General features: G+C 43.5%; 1 protein-coding gene across 1 annotated transcript; it reads left to right on the top strand.

Annotated features, from left to right (window-relative positions):
* The first annotated feature begins 12 nt into the window (after positions 1–12).
* WHAMM (WASP homolog associated with actin, golgi membranes and microtubules) lies at positions 13–13,820 on the top strand. Its single transcript, XM_083850728.1, has 10 exons — positions 13–591; positions 2,652–2,825; positions 4,131–4,281; positions 4,810–4,979; positions 5,864–6,029; positions 6,992–7,179; positions 8,634–8,720; positions 8,805–8,900; positions 9,261–9,720; positions 12,495–13,820. The coding sequence occupies exons 1-10, from the start codon at positions 55–57 to the stop codon at positions 12,779–12,781; spliced, it is 2,316 nt and encodes a 771-aa protein (XP_083706854.1). The 5' UTR covers positions 13–54; the 3' UTR covers positions 12,782–13,820.
* Positions 13,821–14,054: the final 234 nt, after the last annotated feature.

Raw genomic sequence — 14,054 nt, 5'->3', positions numbered from 1 at the left:
CACCGCCCCTGGTTAAGGCGGCCGGGGCCGGGTTCCGGCGGGCCCCGCGGCGCCATGGCGGAGCCCGGGGCGGACAGCCTGGAGGGCTGGGTGGCCGTGCGCGACACCGCCTTCGCCCCGCCGCAGCCGCCGCCGCGGCTCCGCTTCCTGGTGGGCTGGAACGCCGCGGAGGACGCGTTCGCCGTCACCTGCCACGGCCGGGCGGGGGCGGCGGAGGAGGAGGAAGCCCCGCGGAGCTGGGCCGGCCTCTTCTCGGCGCCGGCCCTGCGCGGCGTCCACCGGCAGCTGGCGGCCGTGTGCCCGCGCCTGGAGCCCGCCTTCCCCGCCCTGCCCCGCTCCGCCGGCGGGCTCTGGGCCGTGCTGTTCCCCGGCGGCGCCCCGGCGCCGGACGAGGCGGAGGCGCAGGAGCTGTGCCGGGCGCTGGAGCGCTACCTGGGCTGGGCCCTGGAGCTGTGCGGCGGCGGCGTGCTGCTGGACGCCCTCTTCGCCGCCGAGCGGCCCCGCGACGAGGAGTACTTCGAGAGCCTCCGCGAGCTCCGCGGGAGGGCCCTGCGAGGGCACCTGGCCCGGGCCAAGGAGGCCCTGCGGCGGGTACGGGCCCCACGGGGGTGGGAAGGGGATCGGGACAGCGGGGCCGCCGCTTCCCGGCACGGGGTGGCCCCGAGCGGGGCTCGCCGGTGCTCGTACCCCGGTGGTGGAGCCTTGGGGTCGGGCGTGGTGCTCAGCTGCAGGAGCCTTGGGTGCTCCAGCTGACGATGGGGTGGTGGGAGGGAGCGAGGGGGTGTCTGTAATGTCGTCCTGCTCCTGGGCCTGCCCAGCGCTCGGCTGAGTGCTTACACAAACACTTCGGGTGCCCAGGAACCACTAAGGCGGCGCTCTCAAGGACAGCGTCCTCGCTCTGTGCAAGCCCGGCTTTATTAAGTGGGGAATAACCCAGCTCAGCCGGCAGCGAGTGTAAGACATTGGGGGCTTGCTTAAGCTGCAAGTGCTCCAACAAGAACACGTCGCTAAAAATATCCAGCGGTGTTGTGCACTGAGTGGAATGACAACCAGAAGTGAAAGTACAATCGTGCCATAGCTCTCTAACCTCTTTATGAAGGTGTCAGCCTCTTTGCAGTGATGCCTTTCGCTGGGGGCTTCTTGGTCAAGTTATTCATTAAAACCAAGCTAAGCTGCGGGCCTATGCCAGATAGGTGTTTTGTGGTCAGAGTTCTTAAGTGCCAAAGTCTGGCCTGACGGTTGTATGAACTAATTGTTAGCCCTTTCTCCCTTTGATACCATAAGCTCCTCCTTTCCCAGGAGGTGACTTGTGCATTTCACAAATAATTTCCCTTTGTGCGCTATAAACATCCTCCAGGAGCAGCATGACCCTCACTGCTTGCTGGACTAGGGGAACCAGAAAGTGAACCGCTGTGTTTCTGTTAGGCATTGATGCTGTGTGTGTTTGGTAAACTGCTACAGGTGAGCCCTGGGGCTGTGAGCTACCGTGGGCTCCTGGAAATGTGTAAGGGGCCACAGGACTTCTGGGATTACCAGAAATGCTGCAGTTAATATCCTTTCGTTCCAATGCACTGGGCCTGGGGAGGGGATGGGCAGGCAGTGCCCTTGAGCTTGCTTCCACAGACCTTCCCTGGGGAGGTTGCTCTGCAGCTGGGACTCTTGCTGCTGCGATCTTTCTTACCCAGACCCAGTGGGCAGGAGCAAAGGTGATAGTTTAATTCTAGTGCTTTTCAGTTGAGGCACAATCAAGCCCATGTTTCTGAGGCTTTTTTCCCCCACTTGTAGCACCAAGCACCCCCTGTTCCCTTCCCGTAAGGAGCTGTAGAGCAAGCAGTGTCCTTTCAGGAAGGTCTGTGTTCCTCAGCGGAGCTCAGCTGTGCTCCTCCAGCTGGCTCACCGTGTCCTGGTGTGTAGTGCGCCATGGTTTCTGGCAGCTGCTGTCAAAGAAGGGTTTTTGAAGTTTTGATTGGTGCCAATAAGCACAAGTAATTGAGGGGAAGCTCCCAACTTCGTTTTTGTCAAAGGAGCAGATAAAGATCTCAGATGGGGACTGATGTGTCAGAAAGAGTCATTCACTGGAAGAATTACAGGTTACAAAGTAATATTGCTAGGACTGAGATTAGAGAAAGCTATCACAAATTGTGCAAATGATAAAGGAACTTAACTGCAGGTTATATCATGAGTAGGAATCTGGTTCTGAATTATTATTTTTAGATGGCAGTCTGGTGTTTCCATTGCCAAGTATGAAATTTGGGATCCAGAAACTCATTAGCAGGCATTCAGTAATTGTGGAAGAGATGCAAAAACTAGTTTAAGAATACTTTCCTTGTCCTTCCAGTCTGCAGAATCCCCATTTACCACTCATGTTTCCAAAAAGCAGTGACCAAGTCACCTGCACGCAGCTACTGGAATTCCTGACGTGCCTGATGTTCCTTGCAGTCTCCTAACGCAATATGCAGCAATTAGCGCCCTTAGGAGTGTGGTGTTAATGATATTTCCCGCTGGGGGTGGCTACTGACTGCCTGGCTTGCTGGGAAGCCTCGCCTATTCCATCCAGAGATAAACGGCAGGTTCTTTCCACTGAAGCTCGTCGGCAGTCAGCACACACAAATGCAAACCAGCCAACTCTTATTTACCTTTTATCCCCCTAGGTTCTCCAGCAGCATAAAAGTGCTGACACAATGGTGGCTTTGATGAAGGTTTATGAAGAAGAAGACGAAGCTTATCAGGATTTGGTAACCATGGCGACGCAGTTCTACCAGTATTTGCTGCAGCCCTTCAGAGATATGCGAGAACTGGCGACACTGTACAAACTGGAAATCCTGGTGGGTCTGCCCTTATCAAGTGAAAGGCCAAGTTACATAGCGGGGCATCGGCTGCTCTTGGAGCAGTTTAGGCTCAAATTATTTAATATTCTCTAGTTTTGTCTTCACCTACTTCCCCCCCCCCCCCCCTTCTGCAAATCCACCAAACATGACATAGAAATTCAAAGTTAGGGTAGAACCACTCTCAGGAGATCTCAGAGTCCATGGTATTGGCTTGAATAGAAATGCAACCATATTCCACCAGTGTTCCCCTTCCCTACATTTTGAGGACTTTAAAGGAAAACTTCCCCACCTGTCTGTGGGTTATTCTTTGGTGAGCTGAATTTACAGAGATATAAGTAGCCTTCGTTCAGTGGGATTAGTTTGTGACGTTGAGAATGCCATCCCCCCAGTGCTGGGACACCACATTACCTCAGCTGTGGTAGTAGAACAGAAGGCAGGGGAGACCTTAGCACCCAAAGCAGTTCTCTATTGCTGCTACAGCCTATTAGAAGTACAGACTCAGACTTACCACTTTGTTAATTTAATTTTATGTGCATCTTAAACTGGAAACACATACTGAAAGTTATGATATCCCTGGAAAAGAGTGCCATCTACTATTTTGATTTTTCCTTAAATGGTCTGTTCAAATTTAAATGAGCTGTTAATGTTCCAGAAAAGAGCTGAACTGTTGTAAGTATGCTGTAAAATGAAAATCGGAATGGATGAAACACAAAGTTGGCTTCTATATAAATAATTCAAAGGGGTGCTTAGGCTCATGAAATCTAGATTTTTTTAAAAAAGAAGGATTTGAATACTAGTCTTGTACCCATGTGCTCTCTTTGGACTTGAAAATACTCTTATGTTTCTTTTCTTTATCCCTGTTCCCATGTGAATGTCTGCCAAGCTGGAGAACCTGACAGTGTGAAGTGCTGTCAACACGTGGGGGAAAAATAGAAGAGAACATTGCACGTAGAAGAGTGTTTCTGGGTTACTTTTAGTAACAACTAAACCACTTCTGTTGGTCGTGATTTTTAAGATGGTAGTTTAAAAATATTTTAAGAAGTATTTTTCTTAAATAACCCAATTCACTAATCGAAAGTGAATGTTAAAGTCATGATTAGGGAGCAAAGGTTCTGAGTTAACCAGAGAATGAGGAACAGGGTAATGCACAAGCATGAGCAGTGATTCACTTTGTGGCAGGTGAGGAGAAGGTCATGTTTGCCACTGAGCTGTGCCTTGCTTGAATTGTCTGTCAGCGCAGCATAATGTGGGCTGCACCACTATGGTAACCAGCTGATAACTGAGAATTCTGTCTCCTTGCAGAAATCTTTGCAGTATGATAATTTGGGGCCTAAAAGAGTAGCAGCTTTGCAGAAAGATGCTGAAGAATGGACTAAGCGAGCTGAGAATGCAGTGTGCTCCATTCAGGATATAACTGTGAACTACTTCAAGGAAACTGTAAAGGCTCTGGCAGGTAATCAGAATGATTTACACAAAAGGTTTCCTAAATACTTGATCTACGGTACTGGTAGCTCCTCTTAGCACCTTTACTAGTCTCCCTTGGCAGATCCCTGATGTTACGTTGAGTGTCCAGGTTAATAAAGAAACATTCACCTAAGATTTACATCATTTAACCGATTTGATTTACACCTTGCATTTTGCTTTCACACAAACATTATCAAGGACTGAGACTTTACAGCTGCAAATCTCTAAACAAAAAACACGCATGCTTTTAACCCTTGGTGTACAAGCATCAAGGATTTCAGTGTGTTAACTGAGTAGATCACTGTGTAACTCTTACGGCATGTCTGTGCTACAATGAAACATTTTGCTTACATGAACAAAATCATAAATTCAATCTTTTATTCTTGTAATTTCTAAAGGAGATTCAGAAATTGTTTAGCAGCATCAGCACTTTTACTATTGCAGCTATAGTAGAAATGCGCTAGTGTTGTTAGTTTACTGCATTTCTCTCATCTTATTGCAATGTTTTAATGTGCAGCAATGCAGAAACAGATGGAAGAAGATCAGGAAAGATTTGGTAAAGCCACCTGGGCATCAGCTTTGCCACGACTAGAAAACCTGAAATGTATGTTAGCTAAAGAAACCCTTCAGCATCTGAGGGCAAGAGAACTATGCGTGAAACAGAAGAGAGCTGCCATTCAGAAAAATGTAAGACCCTGCAAAGCCTCCCTTTCTGTCAACGTTTTGTGAAAGGTTGATCAAAATCTACCAAAGAGGTCATGGGGAGACTTTCAAACTCCTTGTCTATGAAACAGCTGAGAAAGGCCTCTTTCAGCAAAGCACCTGCATTCTATGCGTAGCATTTTACAGGGTTGCAGAGCTGACCCAAATATGCGTAAATACTTCAAAATTAAAGCCATAACAACCTAGTGTTTCTGCACAGTTTAGGGAAAAAAATAAATTTTTAATTTAACAAGCAAACAGCTTGAACTAGATGGTTTTCAGCATGGTTTTAAGTTACGAAAAAAATGCTTGTTTCCATTTTCTTTTTTTTATATTGCTCCTGCACACATGAAGACATTTAGGAAAGGTTAAGATAAACGATTACATTTCAAGTATCGTGTTAGTATTTATGGCACTAACCTTTAAAATCGTTAGTTCTAGGGAGATAAAGAGCAGCTATTATCTTCAGTGGACACTTCAAAATTGAGATATTTACTTTTTTTTAATTTTACTTTAATTTTAATTTTCTAATCTTTCCTATTTGATGCTATCTAACTGCTGCTAGAAATACCTGATTTTTATTTTCCAAGAGTAGTAGTAATGTTATTTGTGCAGATTAGAATCAAGTCTTTTGTGGTAGACTTCAGGTAAAATTGCAATTTTAGGCTAATGAGACTCTGCTCCTTGGAGTTCTGCTCCAATCCTTTTCTAATGTTACGTTATTTCCCTACCAAAGCACCTAAGCAGCTACCAGTTAGGCCAGGCTCTGTGCAGATACTTGGGCATCTGTGTAGATTAACTCATGCATGTGTGCTTGTTTCCCGTGTGCTTAGTTTGTTATTAATGCTTTTCTATTTGGGGCTGTACAGATGGAGAACCTTGATGAAAAAGAAGAGAATCTAACTGTGGTGGAGGAGCTAGAAATACATTACTATGAAACCCAACTAGAATTATATAATGTACAGCTTGAGGTATTGAAACATGAAGAGATGTTGCTCATTGTACAGTTGGATGCTTTAAGGAGGCAGATCAAAGGTAAGACTAAAGAAATACTTAAGGACATATCCAAAACACGGGAGTGGTGGTATGACAGCTCTGTCTTTGTATAATATAATAAAAAAATATATATTTTTCTTACTTAAGTCTCACTAGTAGAAAGCATCACTGGAAAACATAGGTTCTGTAGCATCTATTATTTGGCCTTCTGACACTTAATTGATAACACAAGTTTTCAAAAAGAAAGCTGTACTGATAGCTCATCTTGACAGCAGCTGTGATAAATGCATGCACTCACTGGTTTGGCATGTGGAGTAACTTCCATTGAAAGCGTTTACTGATCATGTATTTACAGAATCTTTGTATAGAAACTGTGGAAATTGTGACCTGCTGTAATGGGTCCTGATTTCTTCACAAGTCTGTTGTAATTTCACATGTAGAAATGGCAAAATACTTCTGTAATGACAAGAAGAAGTGATTATAGCTAGATGCTACTTGAGTGCTGCTTATATTCCCGTTTAAGTGTCTGTTCATAACATATTTATGACAAAAATAGGCATCAGTCTTGTTTATGTTTATTCTTGCTCTGTGAATTCTCTATTACTGTGTACGCCCTGAGGTAAACATCACTCCTGCTTGTTGCATAATTAAAACCTGGTAAATAATAAAATAAGTCACCCAGTGTTGATTAGAACAGTCTGGAGTTTTCCAGGAAAACTCCAGTCGGTGAAGGTAGGAGTTAACGCACAGAGACATTTGAAAGAGGAAGCTAAATAACAGCAAATGCTAACAACATAAATTTGATCCTGCAAAGCACCCCTGTGAGTAACATGACGTGTTTGCGTAAGACTTTGAAGGACCAAGCTCGGCTCTGGAGCATTACACTTTCTAATAACCAACTCACTGCCTTCAGTGGCTTTTAAAATGTCATTAGTTCTTTAAATGTTTAAATAACTGTGGCAATTTTTGGGTTTTTAAAAAAATGCCAAATGCCTTTCTAGAGAAACAGGATGAAGTTGTTTACTATGATACATGTGAAAATCCTGAGGAGCTCAAGGTCATTGAACAGACAATGGAACAACATTACGCTAACTTGTCAGAAATGACGATGCTGAGGCAGAAGATTAAGCAGTTGGAGACAAAGCGTGGGACTGTCTGTGCGAGGAGAGCCTACCTCAGGAACAAAAAAGTAAATGCAGTCCTGGAGATGTGCATTTTCTGTAGCTGATGTCATGAGTGTTGACTCACGAGGGATGGACAGGAATCAACAAGGGTTTGGGTGGAGCGTACAAGACGATACGTGATGTGATGCCAAGGCCTCCTAAACAGAAAGAGGGGCAATGTGATTTTAAGCCAACTTTACTCTCCACTGTGTGGTGCAAGTGCCTCTCAAGTGTACTGAGAGCACAGACTTACGTGGGTGACCCAGGAGGTGTTCCCCTATGAGCTGAACCTCGTGCAAAGCCCTGCTGTGGCCAGCTGGAGCTTTGCCCTGGCAGCCTTTCACAAAGCAGTTGCAGCACAGGAGAAAACCTGGCCTGCAATGAAGGAAGCTGCACTGACAGAACAACCCACACAGTGATGCTTACATTACCTTTGAATGGCAGGGAAGGGGAGATCTGACTACTGCAATTCTCTCTCCAGCCTCTCAGTTCTGTGCAAAAGGCATTTTTTTCCCTTTTTTCCTATTTGAAGCAGAACAGTAGGAAGACACAAGTTGAGATCACAGTTGACTCTCATGAACCTTCCCAGTGAGCTGGGCTTACCTTATACCTGCACAGTTTTGCTGAGGCAGAGAGCAGAGTTTAAGCTCAAGTCTGTCTGGCCATTTGCCCCTTGCTAGCCCGGACAAAGTGGGAATGACACTGGAAATGCTTTGTGAATGATCATTGTCTCTTGTTTGCAACTGCTTCCTTGGCAGACACTTCCTTTGCTTCTGTTTTCGTTCACTTAATTGCTGTCTATTGGTTACATAACACTACAGCCGAATGCCAGATGATTTGCAAATGCTTACACAGCCATGTGGATAATTCCCCTCTGTACAGTGACAAATAGCGACTCCTGGAGAAAATCCTGAAGCCTGCAGTTTCTCTGAGGCACTTTGTTACTAACAAAACGTACTCCTGTTAGGCATTTGTTGTGCTTCACATACCTTTGCTTCCCTCACCTTTGTACATAAGAGCTATGGCAGATAATGGACAGAGGGAAAGTAGCCCTGTATTTATGCAGTGCCCTTCTAACTTCCTTCTTGCCTTCTTTCTCATGTCTTAGTGCCCCATTCCTCTAGGTGGTACTTGGGTGAAATTTCTTCAGTTTGTTGCTGCCATTTTTTTTTTTTTTTTAGTCTAAATGTAAGACAGAGGGATCTGTTAAGATCTGCGTATACTCCTTCTGGAGCATGAATAACCCTCTCATTAGTTAGGATAAAAAAAATCTCATTGGCTTTAGCCATGAAGGAGTCCCACGTAAATCACCTTCAGGGTCTCACATCTGCCACCTGTTGAGCTTAGCCATCCTTCATGGCACAGCCAAGCACTTGGCCTTGGTCATCGTTAGTGGCTTGTGCATGGGAGTTAGTGGCACAGATGGCACACGGTGAACGTGAACTGACCAAGCACTGCATGAATTTTGCTGTTCTGCCAGGATCAGTGTGAAGCAAACCATCGACAGAGACTGCAACAGGCAGAAGAGAGCAAGAAACGCTTCCTGCAGCATCACAGCATACAGATAGTGAGTACTAAATAGCAGCCTTGGAGGACCTGGTAGCTGCTTGTTTTCACACGTAAATGCTCACTTACTTGTGTTTTAATGCAGAAAAGAGATAAGCAAAAAGAGGAGGAGAAAAAGAAAAAAGCTTGGATAAGCCAGGAACGTCAGAAAACACTGGAGAGGCTGAAGACATTCAGGGAGGTAAGTAATACGAGCTGCAGTAGTCCTAAATGGTGTCAGAACACATCAGAAAGTAGCCATAGCTCACAAGTGAGCATGATCCAAATCGGAGACCACTGTTTGGGTGGCCTGAAAGGATTGCCTGTAATGAGGATTCAGTCCACTAAGGAAGTAGTTTCCAGGTGCAGAGCCTGCTGCAAAGAATAGAAATGAGGAAATGACTTTGAAAGAAATACCTTTATGTTCTTTTAAATGTGGTCAGTGTTCAGTGTTCTCCTTCAGTGGTATGGGTTTGTGCTCTGTGGCTTTTTGTTTCTTTGGGGATGCTGTTTTGGCCAAGCCAATGGAGATGTGACTCTGCTTTACAATTTGTTTTTTTAGAAGTGTCCAGCTCATGTTGTGCTGAAAACATCTTGTCCACAACCTCTCAGTCACGGGTTGCCACGAAGTGTCACCCAACGGGCTGCAGTACCGTGCCCTCCACCTTCATCAAGAACAAGGCCAGAACCAGAGCAGCCAAAGAGCTTGCTGATAGTAGAAGCCAAAGCATCAGAAGCTCCACAGGAGAATATTCCAGCAGATATCCCTGTCCAAATTCTTGTTACTGCTGGTGAATCAAAGCAACAAAAGGACAGTGAAGAGTTGGTGGTCTCTCCATCCTCCTCTCCACCACCGCCATGTCTACCACCTCCCCCCCCACCTCCTCCCTTACCTCTCCATTTAAAGACACGATCTCCAGTAGAGGACAAGCCACTTCCCCTTAGAGCTGATGGCCCTGCAGAAAGCTCTGCACTGCACAAACAGGATGACTCATCCATGAGGTCTATAAATAATTGCATAGGTAAGTAGGCTCACATTGACTGGTGTTTTTCATTTTTCATTGTTTGTATTTTTCAGTTTTCCCTCCCTCTGTTTCTGGCCAATAGTAGTGTGCACCCTCACTCAAGGGAGTGGAGCCCTGAGAAAGCCTTGATTGAGACCACATACAATAACACTGACTGTTACCCAGGACCCTGAATGAGTAACTGATTTGTTGATCCAGTTTGATGTGCTTCACGAGGGTCCTGACTTCCAGAGTGTGTCACTCAGTGTTTTTGGGAAATGCTGTCAAGTTGGGCATTCTGGTCAATCTTTTACCCTGCTTGAACTTGATTTTCTGCTGTAATCTGACATCCGTAAAGTACAGCCTTACAAGTTAGATTAAATCATGCTTAATGACAGCACTACTAATTCTGAGGAGATCTTAATTCAAGACCTGTATTTCTCATGATCCCACACGTGTAATAGGTAGAAAGGTGTCAGAGGAAATTCCAAGGAGAGAGGGGATTTATGTTACTCATGCTGATGAGAAGCAGTCTTTATTATCAGACTTACTCTTACCACAATTTTCCAGCAGTTGAAATGAATGTGTCATTTTGATGGTGGATTAATCACCTGTCCAGTCCAGTCAGAAGGACTACTGTGGGTAAATCTGTGGTTGTGCTAAGGCTATTCTTTAGTGTTTGTGATTTCCGTACTACAGAGCTAGCAGCTGGGCTGCTTGCATTTCTAAGGTATGCACAGCCTGTGTCCATTTACAGTTTGCTTTGTTTCTAAATAAAGGTTTCTGAAGAGAATTCATGCAGAATTCAACCAGGATTTGAAAGGCAGATGGATAGCTTTGGCATACTTGCATTCCTAGGGCAAAAATTCTGCTCTGTTACACCTCTGCTTTGTTAGTAAGATCCTGCAGGTATAATTGAAGGCTGAACTCTGCAATTGAAACGCAGTAGTTTGAATGAGAATAGAGTTCAGCAGCCTCTCAAGGCTGCGCTGGTTACATCCTGCTAACAGGCTTATTTTTGCCTCTAAAGCGAGCAGATATTCTTACTATGTCAGGCAGATTGATCTAAGTTGGAAGGCAGCAATTTTTTATTGTCATTTTTCACAGTAGAGCTTATACTAGACTGAAGCGGGTCTTTAAATGTAGTACATTCCTTTTCCTTTTCAGACTGTTCACAATACATCTAAGCAGCCTTTGTATCCCCTCAGTTAAAAGGCAAACCACAGGCAGAAACAACGAGGAAAGTTCAGCATTTTTAGTTCTTCCAAGGTGTGAGGAAGTACAAGCAGTTGAAGGGCTGAGATGCAGTCAGGTTACCATGACAAACCACTGTGCATCCAGTGGATCAGTGTGTTAGCTTCAGGCTGAGAGGTCCATGGGATTACTGTACCACAGATGCTCATAAAAACCTTTGATGAGCAACAGGAGTTGTACACCAGAGTATTCTGACTGCTACTGGAACAGCCTTGATAGTAGCTAATATTTACTACCACTCACAGCCTAGCATTGATGTTTCATGAATTTTAGATAAGAAAAATACTTTTTTGCTCATTGGAGAGATCCAGTAAGTTGCATACACATTTTATGAAGAAAAACAGCATGTTAATTGGTGTAATAGTAATTGATAAATTATTGCCATAAGAACATATTGCGACAGCTTTGTGAACACATTGTGTTACACGTTGGCTACTCTTGTCTTTGCACATGAAAAGCCAGGAGAGGTTCATATTCTGGTGCTGAAAATAGTCTCTAATGTGTTATCATACTTCCCAAAGGCAGTGTCTCTTATTACTTGTTAGTCTGACTCCTCTTTTACCATGCAGCCCATTCAATTAATAGGTTTAAGACTTAACTTACTGGAAGGCTTTTCAAGACAACTTTGTGCATCTTTGTTTGATCCTTTTCTGGCATATCTATCACTCTGAAGGTACCACAGAATTCAGCAGAACGTTTTATTTTCAGTGCTTGATGTTAATCTCATAACCCTCTACGCACTGCGCATGACAAAAATACTTTCAGCTGTGAAGCACAGATGGTCTGGACCTGTGGCTGTAGGAGTCGACTGCTGTCCAGGGAAACTGCCTTCCCTGTCTGACAGTCTGATGCTAGCAACAAAGAATCCAACAAAAGGAGTAAACCACAAATTACACCATGTATTAAGAGACCAAGTAGAAGCTTTCTTAATGTGGTGTTCTTTATGGTATGAAGTTCAGAAACACAGCCTGAGATTTAAATCGTGTTGTAAAACGGGAATTATTTTTTAAGTCCATACAGAAAAGAGCTGCCTGCCTGCTTAGGGCCTGATCTAGCTCCTACTGACTTCAGTGGTGTAGTTTGAAGCTCTTCTACTCAGATCCTTTCATTTTTCTCTTGACTGAGCAAAAATGCAATTGACAGACTCAGCAGGCATCTGAGCAAACTAGTAGGAATGGTAGATTGTTTCTAATACAAAGTACAAGAGATTTTTTGGTTCAGTAATTTTTTTGAAAGCCCATAAATTTATGACGAAAAAGAAGCATTCTCCTTTGTATATGATTCTTTGTGAGTGCACAACCTTGTATTATGCTGAAGAGGTGCTGGATTCTCAGTTCAAAATACAAAGGTTCAACTCTTCAGTTCCAGAGCTTGGCATTGCGGAAGCTTGTAAGAGTCTGTGCCAGAATGGACCATTCTTTTTCCTCTCTGTAGTAAAGATGAGAGGAATAACCCTGAGCACATCGGTAGGGTTCTTTACCTCTTAAGCGTGGTTATTTTGGTCTTTCTTCTGGTAACATTACACTTATCTGTTGCAGGTACAATGGATGAGGTTTTGGCTTCTCTAAAACGTGGTGAAGTTCACCTTCGCAAAGTGGAACGGTCAAATCCGTATGCCTCTGTGAAAGACAGCATCCTCTCTGCCATACGGCAGGGAGTTAAACTAAGAAAAGTGAATCGAGATACTGAGAAAGATGTCAGTAACGGATCCTCTAATGATCTGGAGAGAAGCATTAAGGCAGCCATCCAGAGAATTAAGAAAATGTCTGCTGATTCTGAAGAAGAGGAAAACAATGATCAGAATAATGGAGAATGGGACAGCTAACCAATTTAAAGTAACAGACTACTGACTGGAACAGAGTATTGGTCTCATTTTGCACACTGTAGAAGAATGTATCTTTCAAAATGAAAGAAGTGTGATTGTGTGTGTATGTGTTCTCATGGTGCAAAATTTTCTGTAGAGTAAAAGGATCCTGATAGTTTTCTACAGGAGCTACAGATTCTTATTTTTGCATGAGTTATCATACTCCAAATTATGCTTGCAAGATTCTTATTTTTGCATGAGATATATTCCAAAATACGTTTGCATTATTTGATATTTCTGGCTCAAGTATGTAGAATTTTCACCGCGTCAGAAGACAGCTAAAATACTAGAGTAAAACATACATTATTTAGCTTGTTACTACATTGTAGGTTACACAAAACTCTTCAGAAATGAAACTGAAAATCTATTTTGTCATATAAAAGTATAACACAACATGTGATGGTAAAGGTAGACCAGAACACTTAGCATAATTCAGAATTTTTCATTCCTACCTCTGTTGCCCAGAAATTTATTTAAAATGTTGCTTGTCTAACACAGTTCACTCAAATAACTACATTGGATACTCCGCTCATGGTCATGTTGTGTGCTTACAAAGGAGCTTAGCAGTGTTGATTGGGTTAATTACTATCAAGTTTGAGATAAAAACTACTGTAGTAATTACTAAAAAGTTTAATTTTTAGCCAGAAGCTTAAATGTAGTGTTTCTAGATGCAAAGTGTTTTTCATACATTTGCAGCTGCAATGAACTGTTGGTGTGGGAGAAGGCCAAAATATTGTATATAATATTTTCTTGGATGTAGCCCTGTAAAACAGCTGCATTTCTCCACTGAGAATGTCAATACATGTTTTTAGTTACTCTGAATTTAAATTACCTGATAGCCTTGTAAATGACAGTTATTTGTATTGTGCCTGGAACCTGACTATTTAAAAATTCAACCACATTTCATTTGAAGGCTCTATTTTGGGTAATTAGTTAAAAAAAATTATTCACAGTTTCTTTTGGAATTTATACTGACCCTTAATAAAAATATATCCTGACAGAAGTGGATTCAGTGTGCTCTCATTTTCAGATTCTGCTGTGACATAAAATTCACTTGCACTACAGTACTCTGGATTTTGATAATGTCAACTGTACAGCAGCCATGTTGTTATGCTAATGGCATATGTAAATGCCCTTGTTTTCTGAAATATGAAATATAAATCAATAGCAAGTTTGCAAATATGGTGCCTTATCCCTGTTTTACTGTAAATGGATCTATTTAATTAGTAAATGC

This window comes from Anser anser (genome assembly GCF_964211835.1).
Source record: "Anser anser genome assembly, chromosome: 10".
Classification (NCBI taxonomy): domain Eukaryota; kingdom Metazoa; phylum Chordata; class Aves; order Anseriformes; family Anatidae; genus Anser; species Anser anser.
The sequence above is the reverse complement of the archived record's forward strand: the minus strand, read 5'-3'. Positions and strand labels throughout refer to the sequence as shown.

Excerpts from the sequence above, each read along its gene's own strand:
- WHAMM (XM_083850728.1), top strand. The coding sequence starts at position 55 with ATGGCGGAGCCCGGGGCGGACAGCCTGGAGGGCTGGGTGGCCGTGCGC. Across the intron at positions 2,826-4,130 it reads TGTACAAACTGGAAATCCTG|AAATCTTTGCAGTATGATAA; the intron begins GTGGGTCTGCCC and ends GTCTCCTTGCAG. Across the intron at positions 9,721-12,494 it reads GTCTATAAATAATTGCATAG|GTACAATGGATGAGGTTTTG; the intron begins GTAAGTAGGCTC and ends TATCTGTTGCAG.